The sequence below is a fragment of the Eschrichtius robustus genome, chromosome 5, assembly GCF_028021215.1.
Source record: "Eschrichtius robustus isolate mEscRob2 chromosome 5, mEscRob2.pri, whole genome shotgun sequence".
Classification (NCBI taxonomy): domain Eukaryota; kingdom Metazoa; phylum Chordata; class Mammalia; order Artiodactyla; family Eschrichtiidae; genus Eschrichtius; species Eschrichtius robustus.
Genome location: NC_090828.1, coordinates 54868349 through 54889151, shown reverse-complemented (window position 1 = coordinate 54889151; position 20803 = coordinate 54868349). Strand labels below are relative to the sequence as shown.

The window sequence follows — 20803 nt, the reverse complement described above, 5'->3', positions numbered from 1 at the left end:
AAAGCATAGTGTTAAATGTTGTGTGGGATGCTAAACTGAACGGGGTTTCCTCAGGTATAATCAAGGAGGGAGGGTGGGATGATCACGGTAGTTATATGTGATGATTATGATAGGAAGGAACACAGGGGCTATAGCAAAGCGGTCCCCAAGCTTTTTGGTACCAGGGACCGGTTTCGTGGAAGACAATTTTTCCACGGACTGGGGGGTGGGGGATGGTTTGGGGATGATTCAAGCGCATTACATTTATTGTGCACTTTATTTCTATTTATTATTACATTGTAATATTTAATGAAATAATTATACGACTCACCATAATGCAGAATCAGTGTGAGCCCTGAGCTTGTTTTCACTTGCCACTCACTGATAGAGTTTTGATATGAGTCTGCAAACAATTGATTTATTATGGTCTCTGTGCAGTCAGACCTCTCTGCTAACGATAATCTGTATTTGCAGCTGCTCCCCAGCGCTAGCTTCACTGCCTCAGCTCCACCTCAGATCATCAGGCATTAGATTCTCATAAGAAGCGCACAACCTAGATCCCTCGCATACACAGTTCACAGTAGGATTTGCGCTCCTATGAGAATCTCATGCCACTGATCTGACAGGAGGCGGAGCTCAGGCGGTAATGCGAGCGACGGGAAGGGAAGTGGCTGTAACTACAGATGAAGCTTCGCTCGCTCGCCTGCACTCGCTCCTGCTGTGCGGCCCGGTTCCCCTGCTATAGCAGATCAGAGAGGAAGTGACACAACTAAGGAAGGAATTGTGGAGGAGGCAGTATTTGGGTCTGGCTTTGAGAGATGAACAATTTAGGTCAGAGAGATAGAAGGCCATGCACATGAGGTACAATGGCCCACCCTTACCCACGGAGAGTATGTTCCAAGACTCCCAGTGGATGCCCGAAACCATAGATAGTACCAAACGTTATATATATGTACTATGTTTTTTTCCTATACATACATACTTATGATAAAGTTTAATCTATAAATTAGGTTGAGTAAGAGATTAATTAAAATAACTAATAATAAAATAGGATAAGTATAGCCATATACTGTAATAAAAGTTACATGAATATGGTCTCTCACAATTTAAAACTTATGAATTGTTTATTTTTGGAATTTTTCACCTAATATTTTCAGACTGAGGTTGTCTTCAGGTAATTGAAACTGAGGAAAGCAAAACTGTAGATAAGCGGGAACGACTGGAAAAGTTTAGAAGAAGGAGACCTGGGAATGTGGGGTAGGAGACCAGTGAGATAGGAACCTACAATGGATGTAGAAGCACAGTGGTTTGGAAAGACAATCCGCCCCAGAACATTGGAAGGCCCTGAGTCCGAACTTTATCTGGTAAACAAGGAAGAGTTTGTAGTGAAGTGTTTTGAATGTAAAACTGACACCAGCAGGGTCATCTAGCAGGAGTGAATAATTAGGAGGCTCCTGACTAGCACAGAAGAGAATCCAAGTGATAGGCTGGGAATGAGAAAGAGAGGGTGCAATCCTGACTCCAGGGGTGTAGAAGGAAGGGGGAAAGTGGAAGGGGGCAGAGGGAGTAGAAACAGCTTTCAGTAAGGATAGCCATGAAGGTGAAAAACTGGAAAGGGCTATCACTTTAAGAGAGTCGATTTTGTTAAGTGGAGCTCACTTGGAGATGGACAGCATAAATGGGAGGGATGCTGTAGATGACAGCAAAGAGTCAAAGGAAGCAGTCATTTTCAGGCTGCGTTTCAGAAGTCAGGAGAAGAAACACATCCCCAGGGGGTGGGGTGAAGGTGGGGAGGAAACGATTAAGGCTGAAAAAGATAATATAAAATATATGGTGCATTCATACATTACTGGTGGCATTATAATTGTAAAACATCTATGAAAATCAAATAATTTTTGCGTAGGTAATAATACAAAAGAAAGAAAAAAGCTTCATGTACAAAGATGTTCACTACAGTGTTATTGAAAATGGTAAAAAATTTGAAAAATCTAGATTCTCAACCAAAGGAAAAAGATAATTTGATTGGGTGCCCACTGAATTAAAAGCTTAGCAAACCATTTAGGGACTTCCCTCATGGTGCAGTGGTTGGGAGTCTGCCTGCCAATGCAGGGGACACAGGTTCGAGCCCTGGTCCGGGAGGATCCCACGTGCTGCGGAGCAACTGGGCCCATGAGCCACAACTACTGAGCCTGCGCTCTAGAGCCCACGAGCCACAACTACTGAGCCCATGCACCTGGAGCCCATGCTCCACAGCAAGAGAAGTCACTGCAATGAGAAGACCGCGCACCAAAACGGAGAGTAGCCCCTGCTCACGGCAACTAGAGAAAGCCAGCACGCAGCAATGAAGACCCAACACAGCTATAAGTAAATAAATAAATAAATAAATAAATAAATAAATAAATAAATAAATAAGCTTAGCAAACCATTTTGAATGGAATGTCACTGAAATTTATGACATGGAAATTCATACAGAAAAAATAGTTGCTGAAAATAAATATAATTCTGCTCCAAGCTGCAAGAGCACCATTATGTCTCAATACCAACAGCAATCACAGCAATAATCACAGGTGTCTTCACATTCAATCCTCAGGGCTATCCTGTGATTAGCTTCCTCTATTTCCTCCATTTTATAGATCAGGAAACCGAGACTCAGGGCCATTAAGGAATTTACCCCAATTCATTCACAAATCCAATAATGTGGAGAGCTGGTATTCCTAGGGGGTTGTGTTTTATTCTAGAGCCTGTGCTCTTGATTACCTTGCCATTCTCTCCATCCTAAACAACCGGTTCTTTCAGCCAGTTGTGAAAACAGCACTAATGAAACCAGTTTTGACACAACATAGACAAAAACAATATATATATACATATATATGTATATATATACACATGCACACACATATATATATATACATACATTTCTCTCTTTTAACCGGATTTTACCTAGACATAGTCATAAACATATTTCCTCTCTATTTTTTTTACCATCAATTTATTTGTTCCATGAAAGATGCCAATGATTAGTTTAATATTTCCATGAAGCTAAATGTTCAATGACTATAATACCTGAAGATTAGTTTTATTTTCTCCAGGGCCACAATTTGGAGGAGAAAAAATAACTTATGTTCATTATTTATCAGCGAAAACGTAAAACTACTTAATATAGACTTTGATTTTAATGGCACACATTTATCCTTTAGGATATGATCCATGAAAATATAAACAAGACACCTTAATTGTTTAGTCCTTATTCTCAGCAATATTTTTCTCTGCAGTGATAGAAAAGAAACAGAATTAATTATCAGAAACAACCATATAATTATGTTAGAAAGCTTTGAAACAAATGTGCACATTATGTCCCTTGAGAATTTCCATTAGAACATCTTTGTACCAGAAGACACTTGATAAACACATTTTTATTTATATCACTTAAAAATACATATTCTGGTAAGAAGAAATTACCTTTTTTTCTTTAAGCTCTGTGAGAGAGCTACATAATTCAGTAACAGATTCAAGAACCTCTTTGTGTTTGGCCACTATTTTCTCAGCATATTTCTGCCCTTCTTCAAAACCTGGGGAGGAGAAGGGTTAAATCTATTTTTAAAGGTCAAATCCTTAGCAGAAAAAAAAATCCCAGGCATTAATTGATCTCCCTTGTGTCCAGCATAAGGGCTGGTAAATAGTAAGTGCTTACTAAATACCTGCTGAACAGATAAATAAATAAAGGCATTATTGGAAAAACCAAGTATTCTAGAAAAACGGTTACATTTGCTGTGCCATGTTCCTCTTATGTAACCTAAATAATGTTGCTATATTACTATTCTTAAAGCTCCATTCTAACCAGTTTTCTCCTTTTCAGAACATTCAGTGGTTCTTCACTACCTAGAAAAGTATACATTCAAGGCCCTCCATAATATGGTTTTAACCTGCCTCTCTCAAAGGTATGTCACCCTAATTCTCTCACATATTTAATCTCTGGCCAAACTGAACCAGCAACTTTTCTCTCAAAACCCCCATAGCCACTGAGTATTCTTTTCTGTACTGGGAATGCCCTCCTCATAACCCCATCTCTGCTTGACAAATCCTACCCACTCTCCAAGGTCTACCTGAAATGCCAACGTCTTTGTAAAAATGTTCTTAATCTTTCCCAACTGGATTTTACCTCTTCCTATTGGGATAATGATACAAATATCTATCACGTAGTGAGTGCTTATTAGTTGCCTGTGGCTAGGCACTTTATATGCATTAGCTCACATAATCCTTCTCTGGTAGGTTCTACTGCATTTTCCAAATGAGGAATGCAAGGCTCAACAGAGCCTTTTCAGGTGACCCAGACAGTAATTGGAGGAGAAGGGATTTAAACTTGGACTACTGGACTCCACAGTTCAGACTAAACTAGTATTATACATTGTTATGGGCTGAATTGTGTCCCTCTCAAAATTAATATGTTGAAGACTCAACCCCCAGTATCTCAGAATATAACATACTTGGAGATGAGGTCTTTAAAGAGTGATAAAGTTAAAAAGAGGCCATTATTAGGGTGGGGTCCCAATCCAATATGACTGGTGTCCTTATAAGAAGGAGAGACACCAGCAAACCAGGGGTGCTTGTGCACAGAGGGATGTCCATATGAAGAGGCAGCAAGAGAAGAGAAGCCTCAGTAGAAAACAACTCTGTGAGCACCTTAATCTTGGACCTCTAGCCTCCAGAACTGTGAGGAAATAACTTTTTGTTGTTTAAGCCACCCAGTCTGTGGTATTTTGTTATGGCAGCCCTAGAAAACTAATACATACATTTTATACCTTTCTCACTGCATTTACCATATTGTGATTTCTAGGTATAGACTGTGGATTCTTGAATGATGGAACTAGGTCTTATATGTCTTTATATCAATCACAGCTCCGAGTACATAATAGGTACTCAAATTTTTTTTGAGATAAATTTATTTGCATTAAAATTCTGGGTTCAATAATGCTACAAGAATTGATATACTATTTATAAATTATCTTACCTGATGCAAATTCTAAAAAATGCATAACTTCCATACTGAACAGATGAAGACTCATGCCATTCATTTATTCATTCAGTGATTCATTTATTCAGCAAATATTTGTTAAGCACTTAGTATATGCCATAATGCAGTGAACTCCCTTTTCTCAAGGAGCTTACACTCTAGTAAGGAGAGCCACACAACAGACAAATAACCATACGATATGTCAGTTGGTGATATGGGCCTGGAATACAAACAAAGCAGGATGTGGGATCTTGCAGGATGGGAGGGTAATGTAACTTTTATGGTGTCATGTGAGTACTTCCCGTGTGCTGAAGTTGAGTGGCACTGAAACATAGTGATTAAATATACTTCCCTTACCCTCAAGGAGCTTATGGTCAGTTGAGAAGACAGACAAATGAAAAGGTAATTATGCTACAGTGTGAAAAATACAATAACAGAGGAAAACATAAACCATCTTATAGGAGCAGAGTGCCTCCAGAATTTTTTAGTACACTTATACGGTAACTATAGTAGGAATGAAACATCACATTACTTTTCTTTAATTTTTCAATCTATATTTTATTGTTTTTATGTTTCTACCCTTTTCTCTGGAAAATCATTAATAATTCATTCTCAGTAATGTTATGTTAGGGAGTGCAGTATATATTGTCCCACAAAGTTTTTATGTCTATCTATGGATAGTGCTTCATGTAATAAGAGAAAATATCCATCTGACAGCAGCTGTGGACAGCCAAATGAAGCACCTGTTGCTACCTTCCTTTGGGGCTAGAATTTGCCCTGTCACCAGGAATTACTCTTGGCCTTGTAGTTAACAATGTCAGGGAATTCATGAAACTTATTCCTTTGCACCCTCAAGGACTGTCAGCCCCCAGGGGCCTTTTAAATGGGGGCCTCCCTCAGATAGAAAGACTTCTCAGACTGACAAAGTCATGGATAAGAGGAAAGCACAACCAGTGAGATGGTCATTTGAGTTCTCCCATTTATTCCACAAGTGAGAGGAAGACAAGGGAAAATCTTCCAGCTCTTTCTTATATCCACAAACCATAACCCTCATAGAAAAGAGAGGGCTATAGACCTCAGTCTTAGCTTTCTACCTACTTTAAGTATAATATTATGGGAGTTTTGTATGTTTTTTGAGGAATCACCCTAGTAGAAATTAGATTTTTTTGTCTACGTAAGCTGAGTATTGTTCTGGTTTTATTACCCTGAAGATGAACAACAGGAATGGGGGAGAAAGCAGAATTTAGAAGGAGGGTTTACAAATAGTCATTAAAAATCCACAGGCTTGGGCTTCCCTGGTGGCGCAGTGGTTGAGAATCCGCCTGCCAATGCAGGGGACACGGGTTCGAGCCCTGGTCTGGGAAGATCCCATATGCCGCCGAGCGACTAGGCCCGTGAGCCACAACTACTGAGCCTGCGCGTCTGGAGCCTGTGCTCCGCAACAGGAGAGCCCGCGACAGTGAGAGGCCCGCGCACTGTGATGAAGAGTGGCCCCCGCTTGCCACAACTAGAGAAAGCCCTCGCACAGAAACGAAGACCCAACACAGCCATAAAAAAAAAAAAAAAAAAAAAAAATCCACAGGCTTCATCTCCTACAGCCAGGAGTTCCTTCCTCTATTCACTACTGTTCACTTCTGCTCTTATCTTTAACCTTTCCCTTGAATAGGTTGGTGTAGTAAGGACCCTGAGGGCTTGCCATGCTCTGCTTTCTGCTGGATTAGGTTCACTAGAGATGTGTTCAATAGTGAATCAGTGGGTATCTTAAAAGAGACCTCACCATATAAGTGCTGAGCCAGGTCACTGATTTCCTGAATCCTTTCTTCTTGTTGAGGCACTGAAGGTGTGATAAACTTTTTGAACTGCTGAAGGAGAATCTCCACAGCTTCCTTGGTCTTGCACTCTGTGGAATATTTTCCAACTCTTACAACTGCGGCACTTGCATCTTCATACCAAAAGTGACACTAAATTAAAATGGGACAAAGCATAGATTAAAGAGACACCATCCTTCCAAAGTTCTTCATTTTGACCACTGAAATATCAAATTTCAATTTCCTCAAACTTTATATTCACATTAGTGTGAACTCTTGAAGTCCTAAGAAAGAAAACATCAGAAGGTGATCATATACTTTTGCACTTGGAAATTAGAGTCAGGTAAGAAAGCAGAAGTATGGAAATCACTCTAATTTTCCTGCCTTCTTAGATTTGCCTGAAGCATACTTCCTAAGAGGAATGCTGCAGACTTAGAAGAATAGGCAGTCTAAAAAAGCATATGGGAGGAGCTTCAAGATGGCGGAAGAGTAAGACGCGGAGATCACCTTCCTCCCCACAAATACATCAGAAATACATGTACATGTGGAACAACTCCTACAGAACACCTACTGAATGCTGGCAGAAGACCTCAGACCTCCCAAAAGGCAAGAAACTCCCCATGTACCTGGGTAGGGAAAAAGAAAAAAGAAAAAACAGAGACAAAAGGATAGGGACGGGACCTGCACCTCTGGGAGGGAGCTGTGAAGGAGGAAAAGTTTCCACACACTAGGAAGACCCTTCACGGGCGGAGACTGCAGGTGGCAGAGGGGGGAAGCTTCGGAGCCACGGAGGAGAGCGCAGCCACAGGGGTGCGGAGGGCAAAGCGGAGAGATTCCTGCACGGAGGATCGGTGCCGAGCAGCACTCACCAGCCCGAGAGGCTTGTCTGCTCACCCGCGGGGCGGGCGGGGCTGGGAGCTGGGGCTCAGGCTTCGGAGGTCGGATCGCAGGGAGAGGACTGGGGTTCGCGGCGTGAACACAGCCTGAAGGGGCTGGTGCACCACAGCTGGCCGGGAGGGAGTCCAGGGAAAGGTCTGGACCTGCCGAAGAGGCAAGAGACTTTTTCTTGCCTCTTTGTTTCCTGGTGCGCGAGGAGAGGGGATTCAGAGCGTCGCTTTAAGGAGCTCCAGAGATGGGCGTGAGCCGCGGCAGCGCGGACCCCAGAGACAGGCATGGGACGCTAAGGCTGCTGCTGCTGCCACCAAGAAGCCTGTGTGCAAGCACAGGTCACTCTCCACACCTCCCCTCCCGGTAGCCCGTGCAGCCCGCCACTGCCAGGGTCCCGGGATCCAGGGACAACTTCCCCTGGAGAACGCACGGCGCGCCTCAGGCTGGTGCAACGTCACGCCATCCTCTGCCGCCGCAGGCTCGCCCCGCACTACGTACCCCTCCCTCCCTCCAGCCTGAGTGAGCCACAGCCCCCGAAGCAGCTGCTCCTTTAACCCCGTCCTGTCTGAGCAAAGAACAGACACCGTCAGGCGACCTACACGCAGAGGTGGGGCCAAATCCAAAGCTGAACCCCAGGAGCTGTGCGAACAAAGAAGAGAAAGGGAAATCTCTCCCAGCAGCCTCAGAAGCAGAGGATTAAATCTCCACAGTCAACTTGATGTATGCTGCACCTGTGGAATACCTGAATAGACAACAAATCATCTCAAATCGAGGAGGTGGACTTTGGGAGCAAGGATATGTATATTTTTTCCCCTTTTTCTCCTTTTGTGAGTGTGTATGTGTATGCTTCTGTGTGTGATTTTGTCTGTATAGCTTTGCTTTTACCATTTGTCCTAGGGTTCTGTCTGTCCGTTTTTTGTTTGTTTGTTTTTTTAGTATAGTTTTTAGCACTTGTTATCATTGTTGGATTTGTTTCTTGGTTTGGTTGCTCTCTTCTTTCTTTCTTTTTTTTCATTACTTAAAATTTATTTTCTTTAATAATTATTTTTTATTTTAATAACTTTTAAATTTTATTTTATCTTTTTCTTTTGTTCTTTTTTTTCTCCCTTTTATTCTGAGCCGTGTGGATGACAGGCTCTTGGTGCTCCAGCCAGGCATCAGGGCTGTGCCTCTGAGGTGGGAGAGCCAACTTCAGGACACTGGTCCACAAGAGACCTCCCAGCTCCACGTAATATCAAACGGCGAAAATCTCCCAGAGATCTTCATCTCAACGCCAAGACCCAGCTCCACTCAACGACCAGCAAGCTCCAGAACAGGACACCCTATGCCAAACAACTAGCAAGACAGGAACACAGCCCCACCCATTAGCAGAGAGGCTGCCTAAAATCGTAATAAGGCCACAGACACCCCAAAACACACCACCAGACGTGGACCTGCCCACCAGAAAGACAAGATCCAGCCTCATCCACCAGAACACAGGCACTAGTCCCCTCCACCAGGAAGCCTACACAACCCACTGAACCAACCTTAGCCACTGGGGGCAGACACCAAAAACAACGGGAACTACGAACTTGCAGCCTGCGAAAAGGAGACCCCAAACACAGTAAGTTAAGCAAAATGAGAAGACAGAGGAACACACAGCAGATGAAGGAGCAAGGCAAAAACCCACCAGACCTAACAAATGAAGAGGAAATAGGAAGTCTACCTGAAAAAGAATTCAGAATAATGATAGTAAAGATGATCCAAAATCTTGGAAATAGCATGGAGAAAATACAAGAAACGTTTAACAAGGACCTAGAAGAACTAAAGAGCAAACAAACAGTGATGAACAACACAATAAATGAAATTAAAAATTCTCTAGAAGGGATCAATAGCAGAATAACTGAGGCAGAAGAACGGATAAGTGACCTGGAAGATAAAATAGTGGAAATAACTACCGCAGAGCAGAATAAAGAAAAGAGAATGAAAAGAATTGAGGACAGTCTCAGAGAACTCTGGGACAACATTCAACGCACCAACATTCGAATTATAGGGGCCCCAGAAGAAGAAAAGAAAAAGAAAGGGACTGAGAAAATATTTGAAGAGATTATAGTTGAAAACTTCCCTAATATGGGAAAGGAAATAGTTAATCAAGTCCAGGAACCACAGAGAGTCCCATACAGGATAAATCCAAGGAGAAACATGCCAAGACACATATTAATCAAACTATCAAAAATTAAATACAAAGAAAAAATATTAAAAGCAGCAAGGGAAAAACAACAAATAACACACAAAGGAATCCCCATAAGGTTAATAGCTGATCTTTCAGCAGAAACTCTGCAAGCCAGAAGGGAGTGGCAGGACATATTTAAAGTGATGAAGGGGAAAAACCTACAACCAAGATTACTCTACCCAGCAAGGATCTCATTTAGATTTGACGGAGAAATTAAAACCTTTACAGACAAGCAAAAGCTAAGAGAATTCAGCACCACCAAACCAGTTTTACAGCAAATGCTCAAGGAAATCCTCTAGGCAGGAAACACAAGAGAAGGAAAAGACCTACAATAATAAACCCAAAACAATTAAGAAAATGGTAATAGGAACATACGTATCGATAATTACCTTAAATATAAATGGATTAAATGCTCCAACCAAAACACATAGACTGGCTGAATGGATACAAAAACAAGACCCGTATATATGCTGTCTACAAGAGACCCACTTCAGACCTAGGGACACACACAGACTGAAAGTGAGGGGATGGAAAAAGATATTCCATGCAAATGGAAATCAAAAGAAAGCTGGAGTAGCAATTCTCATATCAGACAAAATAGACTTTAAAATAAAGACTATTACAAGAGACAAAGAAGGACACTACATAATGATCAAGGGATGAATCCAAGAAGAAGATATAACAATTGTAAACATTTATGCACCCAACATAGGAGCCCCTCAACACATAAGGCAAATACTAACAGCCATAAAAGGGGAAATCAACAGTAACACAATCACATTAGGGGACTTTAACACCCCACTTTCACCAACGGACAATCATCCAAAATGAAAATAAATAAGAAAACACAAGCTTTAAATGACACATTAAACAAGATAAACTTAATTGATATTTATAGGACATTCCATCCAAAAACAACAGAATACACATTCTTCAAGATCAGGAACAAGGCAAGGTTGCCCACTCTCACCACTATTATTCAACATAGTTTTGGAAGTGTTAGCCACAGCAATCAGAGAAGACAAAGAAATAAAAGGAAACCAAATTGGAAAAGAAGAAGTAAAGCTGTCACTGTTTGCAGATGACATGATACTATACATAGAGAATCCTAAGGATGCTACCAGAAAACTCCTAGAGCTAATCAATGAATTTAGTAAAGTAACAGTATACAAAATTAATGCACAGAAATCTCTTGCATGCCTATACACTAATGAAGAAAAATCTGACAGAGAAATTAAGAAAACACTCCCATGTACCAGTGCAACAAAAAGAATAAAATATCTAGGAATAAACCTACCTAAGGAGACAAAAGACCTGTATGCAGAAAATTATAAGACACTGATGAAAGAAATGAAAGATGATACAGATAGATGGAGAGATATACCATGTTCTTGGATTGGAAGATTCAACATTGTGAAAATGACTCTACTACCCAAAGTGATCTACAGATTCAATTCAATACCTGTCAAACTACCACTGGCATTTTTCACAGAACTAGAACAAAAAATTTCACAATTTGTATGGAAACACAATAGCCAAAGCAATTTTGAGAACGAAAAATGGAGCTGGAGGAATCAGGCTCCCTGATTTCAGACTATACTACAAAGCTACAGTAATCAAGACAGTATGGTACTGGCACAGAAACAGAAATATAGATCAATGGAACAGGATAGAAAGCCCAGAGATAAACCCACACACATATGGTCACCTTATCTTTGATAAAGGAGGCAAGCATATACAGTGGAGAAAAGACAGCCTCTTCAATAAGTGGTGCTGGGAAAACTGGACAGCTACATGTAAAAGAATGAAATTAGAACACTCCCTAACACCATACACAAAAATAAACTCAAGATGGATTAAAGACCTAAATGTAAGGCCAGACACCATCAAACTCTTAGAGGAAAACATAGGCAGAACACTCTATGACATACATCACAGCAAGATCCTTTTTGAACCAACTCCTAGAGAAATAGAAATAAAAACAAAAATAAACAAATGGGACCTAATGAAACTTAAAAGCTTTTGCACAGCAAAGGAAATCATAAATAAGACGAAAAGGCAACCCTCAGAATGGGAGAAAATATTTGCAAATGAAGCAACTGACAAAGGATTAAACCCCAAAATTTACAAGCAGCTCATGTAGCTCAATAACAAAAAAACAAACAACCCAATCCAAAGATGGGCAGAAGACCTAAATAGACATTTCTCCAAAGAAGATATACAGATTGCCAACAGACACATGAAGGAATGCTCAACATCATTAATCATTAGAGAAATGCAAATCAAAACTATAATGAGATATCATCTCATACCGGTCAGAATGGCCATCATCAAAAAATCTACAAACAATAAATGCTGGAGAGGGTGTGGAGAAAGGGAACCCTCTTGCACTGTTGGTGGGAATGTAAATTGATACAGCCACTATGGAGAACAGTATGGGCGTTCCTTAAAAAACTAAAAATAGAACTACTATATGACCCAGCAATCCCACTACTGGGCATATACCCAGAGAAAACCATAATTCAAAAAGAGTCATGTACCACAATGTTCATTGCATCTCTATTTACAATAGCCAGGACATGGAAGCAACCTAAGTGTCCATCATCGGATGAATGGATAAAGAAGATGTGGCACATATATACAATGGAATATTACTCAGCCATAAAAAGAAACGAAATTGAGTTATTTGTAGTGAGGTGGATGGAACTAGAGTCTGTCATACAGAGTGAAGTAAGTCAGAAAGAGAAAAACAAATACCATATGCTAACACATATATATGGAATCTAAAAAAAAAAACAAAAAACTGGTCATGAAGAACCTAGGGGCAAGATGGGAATAAAGACCCAGACCTACTAGAGAATGGACTTGAGGATATGGGGAGGGGGAAGGGTAAGCTGGGACGAAGTGAGAGAGTGGCATGGACATATATACACTACCTAATGTAAAATAGATAGCTAGTGGGAAGCAGCCACGTGGCACGGCGAGATCAGCTCCGTGTTTTGTGACCACCTAGAGGGGTGGGATAGGGAGGGTGGGAGGGAGGGAGACGCAAGAGGGAAGAGATATGGGAACATATGCATATGTATAACTGATTCACTTTGTTATAAAGCAGAAACTAACACACCATTGTAAAGCAATTATACTCCAATAAAGATGTTAAGAATAAATAAATAAAATAAAATAAAAATAAAAAGCATATGGCACTAAAAAGAATCCAAATATCAGCTAAAGGAAAGAAAAAAGCTCAAACACACAAAATCCAGCCTAAGTAATTGAAATCATTTACAATACATGGATAAAGTATTGCCCAAATAACACTGATAAATAACTTCTCTTTTAAGAATAAGATTTAGTCTATAGATTGAGGAAATATCATTTGAAGAAGAGCATTTGACCTTTTCTTGATAGAAGACAGTCATATTTTCAAAGCACAGTGGAGAATTGAGAGTTTCTCACTGAAAATAAATAACTGTGATGGAAGAGGTGTCTGACAAAGGCTAGAAACACTTATGCTGAGTGAGAAATAGAAACACATGACTCTGTTAGGAGCTGGCTTTAAATAAGTGCCACAGAAGTACAGCGAACCTATACATCAGATATAGAAGAATGATCATTTCAATCCTCCTTAATGTGGTGTTAAATCTAAAAGCTCTATTGCATTAGTGGGAGAGACATTTTGTATCTCAGAAGAATGGACTACAAAGAACACTCAAGAACTTCAAGTGTAGAGCTTCTTCACTATGAAGTATGCCAATAATGACTAACTTGCAACATTTCATGTAATTTGTGTATACTTTGCCATTTATCCTCTTGACAAAAACGAAATAATATCAATAACAATTTTTGTACCTGAAAAATCCAAGTATCACCTTTCTCTCTAAACATTTTCAAATTCTGTGAAATAAATGTCATTTTTGAGTGTTTTAGCAGATATCCAGCAGTGAACATAATTCCATAATGGTTAAACATATCTTGAGTTGATGAGTTTATGGAGAAATGAGAACCTCTCATATGTTGCTGGTAAAAAGAGTAAATTAGTAAAATCTTTCCAAAGAGCAATTGGACAATACAATCAAAACCTTGTAACATGCATCCCCTTTGGTCTGGCAATTCTGCTTTAGGAAATTATCTTAAGGACATAATCATGAAAAGAGGCATGATGCATGAATTTAATGACAATAATAGCCAATGCAGCATTGTTTTAAAGCAGCTGAGTAATTTTTAAAAACAACATTACAACACAGATAACATTACAACAAGAAGAGGATACCTCTTCTATCAACTCCTGGAGATGCTCAGTCAGGTCCAAATTCTTCCTGTAATCTGTCACAACTTTGTCAAACTCATCCACATTTTTCTGCAAATCCCTCATGGCTTCCAAAAGGACATTCACTTTATTATTTGGATAATTTAAGAAAAAAGTTTTATTCTCAACTTTTCCCATTTTCCTTATCAAAGCCTGTGCAAAAAAAAAAAAAATTTAATGGCATTCAATTTTTATTTATGAGGCTAGTTAGTGATTAAATATTGAGGGAAAAACTTGGAAAAACTTTTGTAGTTTCCTCCATTTAATATGTTAAAATCATAATTATTAAAACGCATTTTGGAAAGAATAGGTTTTCTTTCAGACAGTTTATTGATTCAGCAGCAAACAGAGAAAATTTACTGCATATCAGGATCTATTCCATAGTTTGAGAATGCTACTAATGATTTTTAAAAAGACAGTGATCATAAAATCAAATATTTTATTGTCCTCAGTTAGCTCACTGTCTCCCGAGAAAGGCACTCAAATAATCTAGCCGTATAAGTGATAAGGGGCTGCAGGAACAGGGGAGGAAGCTCCTGACATAGGTGGGTACAAGGAAAGAAAGAGGGATATACAAGAGGGGGATGTGTGTGTGTGTGTATATGTGTGTGTGTGTGGGGGGGGAGAGTGGAAGGGGAGAGGCTGGGTAGATTTGGCAGAAATTATTTTGGAGCTGCTTCAAGAGATAAATCAATTAATTATGTATTTTACATGAAGTACACAATTGTTATAAAAATTAAAGATGATCTTTTCAGTCCTAATGCTATAAAAAAGCCCACGGGTTAGGCATCTAGAATTGAAATGCAAAATAATTTTGCAATAATTGTAGTAGCACACACACACACACACACACGTGCTTTCTCATTACCTGTAGTTTCTCAGCATACATATCTACTTGTTGAATTTGATATTTGAGAGCTTTTAGATTTCGAGCTTTTTCATTTTTCTTGGTGTAATTAAACTTCAAATTGTTGAATTTCTTTTTGATGTCTTTGAATGACTCTTTGAGCTGCAGTTCAGTAAAAAGAAACAGGTGATTTCCTTAAAATGAGAACACTAATATTCACTTGAAATAAATCAAGATATCTACACTTCAAAATATTCATAACCTTTGAAATGTATCCAGAGTGATTTTCAGTAGAAGACAGGTCTGCTAAGTGAATATATAATGTGAATTTAAACATATCCCCCAAATATAGGTAATTATAAATTGTTCTTAGTATTTTTTGATTTGTAATTTATAATTAGGATTACAGTTATAGAATATCCTTTGGTCTTCAAAAAAGAAAGTTTTTAACATATGATAGATTTTAAACAACTCTAATTTTCTTATTTGTATTTATTTATTTGACATCATTTTACAACTCATTCTGTTCTCTGTGTGCTAATATTTGTTCCATATTCCAATGCTCTTATAGCCATCATGAATAAATTTATTAAGCCTCCAAGGAGCTGTCCATGTTGCAGAGGTCAATGGAGTGTTGACATTTAGACCAACGAGGACATTAGTGGGGTGGAAGAGGAGACCCAGTATGACAGTCAGTAGGAAAAGGACTGTATTTGTCCAAATCCAATTAAAAATTATTTTTCATGGGCAGTTTCCAGAAGAGATTTACTTCTTAGATATAAGCCATTAACTTCAGAGGTCCTTAAAAAACGGAATGTAAGGTGACAGTTGTTGCCTGTGGTGGCAATGCTAACTTGTATATAAACAGAGTGTATGGCTATACACTGAAAACGGGGCATAGATGATGACTTTCTTAAGAACAAACAGTCCAACTTTACCAGTGAGCCAAAATTCTAAGCAGTCTAGTTCCATTAACAACAACGCTTTCTGTGCCCTTCTCCAGATTCAAGAAGGATAAACATATTGACAGGCAACTCACTCTATATTATCAGCAAAGAGAAGTACAGAGAAAATATAAACCGTCTCACATTACATGGAAGCATTTAACAGCCAAGAATAAACAATGTCATGGTTGATAAATTTGAGCTATGACAAGAAAAGTCAGGAAGACATTAAAATTCTTTTCAGTGACAGCAAGTAAATTATTTGGGAGGGAATAAAGGCTGGGCACATGCTGGATTTTAAACTTATAATGCAGAAAAACATATCTGCCCTAGAAAATGCTTGCTTTCTCAAAGTGCTTATTTCAAATTCTGCATATTGTAAAAACAGATCCTTGACCTTATCTTTAATACTTTCTGAAGACAACAATCTATAAAGCCCTAGCCTATTTGCATACATGGAAATTATTATACTGATGCAATTTTTGCATTTGCCACAACTATACTTCATCAGTGTTGTTTATTTTATATGATAAATGAAATTGTTGAGCATTAGCTTTAAATTATAAGCACAGAGACCATGTAAAATATTTAAATTGATAAATCAGTAATACTATAAAGGAGTGGAAAGAAGCGTAACTTCAAAATTTGAAAATGATTTCTCTATTAGAACTCAGAAAAATATTTAAAAGATAATATTCAGTTGGTATATTTATGAAATAAACAATTAATATTTAAATTTTTTGACATTTGATGTTTTAATATGCATGTATTTGTTATTAGTGGGAAAGGACAAATGAAGTTGATTTTATGGGATTAAGATACGGACTTCATCCTTAGTTAATCACATAAAACTTTGGCAGGAACTTTTTTCCCTTGAAGTCATAATCTGCAACAATAGGTGCAATAACTACCACATCTGAGGAAACCAGAGATTTTTGTATTAAAAAACATGTCCTCAATAGGGAGTTATTGTTTAATGAGTACAGAGTTTCTGTTTGGGATGGTGAAAAAGTTCTGGAAATGAATAGTGGTGACGGTAGTGCAACACTGTGAACGTATGTAATATCACTTAACTGTACTCTTAAAATGGTTAAGATGGTAAATTTTATGGTATGTGTCTTTTACTACAGCTAAAAATACAATTTTTATTTTTAATAAAAATAAAATAAAATAAAATGAGAGGAAAAAATACGTCCAGTCACTAACATGTATCCACTGGAAAATAAAATTTTATATTCTTTTTTCCCCCCTTACTGTAACATGACATATATTATAAACTTCAGTCTAAAGAAAGGAAGAGGGGCTCTGTCATCAACCAGATAACCACTGGGTTACACCCGCTTGTTTAAATGGGAAAAAATCAACATCTATTTGAAAACTGTACGATAAATGAAGAAAGGCTGAGCCTTAACACTTTAATTCTAAGCCATGACATTTAAAGTCTACTTTGGATTAAGAAATTTAAGACTGATAAATGATGACTGCAAACTTATTTCTGTTTGCCTCAGAATGTATGCACTTCCACTGAAGATGATTTATAAAGCCAAAGATGTTCATGGCGATATGGGTATGTGAAATGGGAGCAGTTTCTTTCTGACACATGAGCTCCTTTGACAAGTTGCTGGCACTCTTCTCTTTTGGTCCCACTGGAAATCCATTTTAAATCCTGTACCTTTCCCAGCTCAAATTCAGGACTATGCAGACACAAGTGGAAGGCAGCAAGCATGAGCTACCTTCAGCAATCAGATTTTCAGAAAAAATCCAGCCATGCCTAATTTTCTTACCTGCACATTCCAATACGAAAACTTAACTTCCCACCTAATCTCCACATAACTTGTGATCATATTTTTAAAGGAACTGAGTGCCATGGTTGCTCGGCTGTGGTATCATTGTTCACGCAGCTGTTTCTAACTTTAGTTAGCTTGTCAACAATGGGGAATGGTGTAGATGGCCAAGACAACTGCTCAACTGGAGCACAGAAGCAGGAAAAAACACCCAAAGCTTGGGGCAAGAAAAAGTTTACCCTATTCGAAATCTTTAAATGTTGTTATAATTCATACTGATAAAATTTCTGAAAGTCTTAAGACAATCAGGAGAAAGATATTTTTTCAAATGAACAGTGCAATTTTCCTATCTTTCCATATGTTCAGCTCCTACATATTTGCTGTGGAAGAAGCGGACTAATTTAATACAGCTATAATTAGAAAAAAAAAATCATTAAGACTTTAAAACTGCAGCTCTTCTGAAACTAGCATAATGAGCATCTTCACCAAATTTCCCAGGAAGCAGTAAGCCTCTCTCAGGGTTAGGCATAAACAAAAACTTCTTAGAGAAGAAGCAGAGGGAACAAGATGGAAAACAAGGAGGCTGGCTTGCTATTTTTAGTCTTGAGGAAGCCGGTTGAGGCAACTTCGGCACAAGAATGTATTATCTGTGAGTCTGTTGCTGGCAAGGCCAATTTAAGTGAGGGACATGAGACATTTTAAAACTAAGAAAATGTATGTTAAAACAAGAGCTTTTCATTAGAACTATGGCACACAATTGTCCAGAAGCAAAAATACAAAACAAATAGTCCATTTCTCTTAATGTCCATTTCACGAGCTTAATTTCTTGCCCACCATTTTGCCTACTCCAGAAAAAAAAGCTTTCTGATTCTCATTTTCAGTAACAGAAAGAAGGCTGCAATGCTATCACTTCCCAGGGATGCCTGTGTTTGAAATGAAGGGACCCAAAGACTCATAACTTAACCTGAATGATTTGCTACAATTATTAACGGTAGAATATTTAGGCTTAGTGTTGGAGAGATTTTGGGACAAGACTTTCTTGGCCTCCATCCGTTCAGCAACCACATGGCTGTCTACCCGTGCTTACCATCAGTCTTGTAGAAGCAGGAAATGGGGCCGCTTGGAAGGAGAAGACAATTGCTCCATTTTAAATTGCAGGTGGCAGCGTATCTCAGTAATAGCTATTTTATCCACTCTGCAAGTTTTGTTTGTTCATAATATATTTACGTTTCATTTTCTGGACACGATAACCATGATTTTAAACTTTAGCTTTCTATCTTCTTCAGTAAGAAGAGTCATTTTGCAGATGTTACACACAAAACTTCTAACAGATTCTAACCCTATGGGATGGACATTTTCAGAACAAATTATAACCTTTCCTATCCTCTTACATATACCAATGAAACAGACTCACAGTGGGGCCTGGTAATGAGCAGTTGTGACTGTGAAGTCCCCTGGGCTTTAAGTTGCCTAGACTCTTAGTTTCCTGAGGACTTTCCTGTTCCTATGGCCTGGCACACAGTAGTCATGTCTGTTGAATGACGATAATTTAGTTTTTTTCTTAAAATGATGAATTAAGGTCATCAATCTGGAAAACAGTAATTGTCTGTACTATACCATAGTGCTGCCTCATCTATACCCTCTTTTTCTGCTTCCTTTCTTACCAGATGGTGGTTGTCCACAGTCATTTTGTCAATAGCAAAGCACTATACAATATCAGGAGGTTTAATGTTATTGGCTGTGTATTTGTCTAAGGCAGCAGCATTCCCCTATTCTACAATAATTTATTGCTGCTAATCTGCCTTATCTCCCTGGAACTTAGATGACCGTTTTATCCAAATTGACAAAAGAACAAAAGAATCTATGTGACTAGAACAAGAGACTCTAACATATGGAATATATATATATATATATATATATACACATACATACATACATATACACATACATATTTCTGTTTCCTTCCTGATGGGTAAGATGTTGCTACAGTGTAGAAATTTCAGGCTGAAGTAATATAATTATATGAAAGCTCCATTTGCAAAATTCATTTTGGGAAAATGAATAGCAACCCAATTCTGTCATTACTATTCTTTTCATCAAAGTAATTGTTCGTGACCCATAATGAGACTCCAGTGACAAATTTCCATTAACATCATGTAAATGTAAAGGTAATTTTTTTGGTCAGGTTGCAAGAAGAAAACATGCTCGATATTAACTTATTACATTTCTAAAGAAGACATGTAAAGAATAAGGAACTGATGATGTTCTGTCACGTAATATGGCAGAGAATATCTATAATGCTTTGTGTATTAAAAGCTTATTTATATTGCCAGGCAAGAAAATGTACAGTGAGATTCAACATTCATGCATACAAATATATCTTTGTGTGAAATGAATGGGAAAAAACTCCCAAAATCTGGCAGTCGGAAGGCTGTGTTTTCTAGTACACATGGAGAAAATGAGGTTTTACAATTAACTAACTATGTCTTATATAGTATATAAAATTAGAAAATAATAATATTTTACCCAAAGAGAATCAAGGCACAAAACCATGGTTCTTTGTCGTTAAGGAATATCACATCACATTAAAAAAAAAAAAAATCACATTTAGAATACCTCACTTTATTTTACCTTGAGATACTGAGTCATTTTCTTTTTTTTCTGTTATTTTTTGCCGTGTGGCTTGCGGGATCTTAGTTCCCCAGGCAGGGATTAAATCCAGGCAACAGCAGTGAAAGCCCTGAGTCCTAACCACTGGACCACCAGGGAACTCCTGAGTCCTTTTCTAAGGGCCTTTAGTGCAATTAAAACCATGCAATAAAGTAATTTTAGTTGAAATAACCAAATGAACTGTGCTATTATATCAGATCGTACAAAGAGCTTGTAACGAGTATGTTAGAAAACAAAGACAGAAGAAGAAAGCATAGTAAAAGGATACGTTAACATCAGACCATGCAGTGGTTGAATGGGTTCAAACATTAACTGAATGGTGAACTCTGAGTTTGGCAGGTGACAAGCTGGTGC

General features: G+C 38.5%; 1 protein-coding gene across 1 annotated transcript in view; it reads right to left on the bottom strand.

The window, feature by feature from the left end:
* CCDC141 (coiled-coil domain containing 141) overlaps nucleotides 1–20803 on the bottom strand; it is a 205383-nt gene that overhangs the window by 14021 nt on the left and 170559 nt on the right. Inside the window, exons 20-23 of the mRNA XM_068543883.1 lie at nucleotides 15073–15213; nucleotides 14169–14357; nucleotides 6768–6951; nucleotides 3439–3548 (exon numbers count right to left, since the gene is read on the bottom strand). Coding sequence (XP_068399984.1) covers nucleotides 3439–3548; nucleotides 6768–6951; nucleotides 14169–14357; nucleotides 15073–15213 — 624 coding nt within the window. The remainder of the gene's footprint in view (nucleotides 1–3438; nucleotides 3549–6767; nucleotides 6952–14168; nucleotides 14358–15072; nucleotides 15214–20803) is intronic.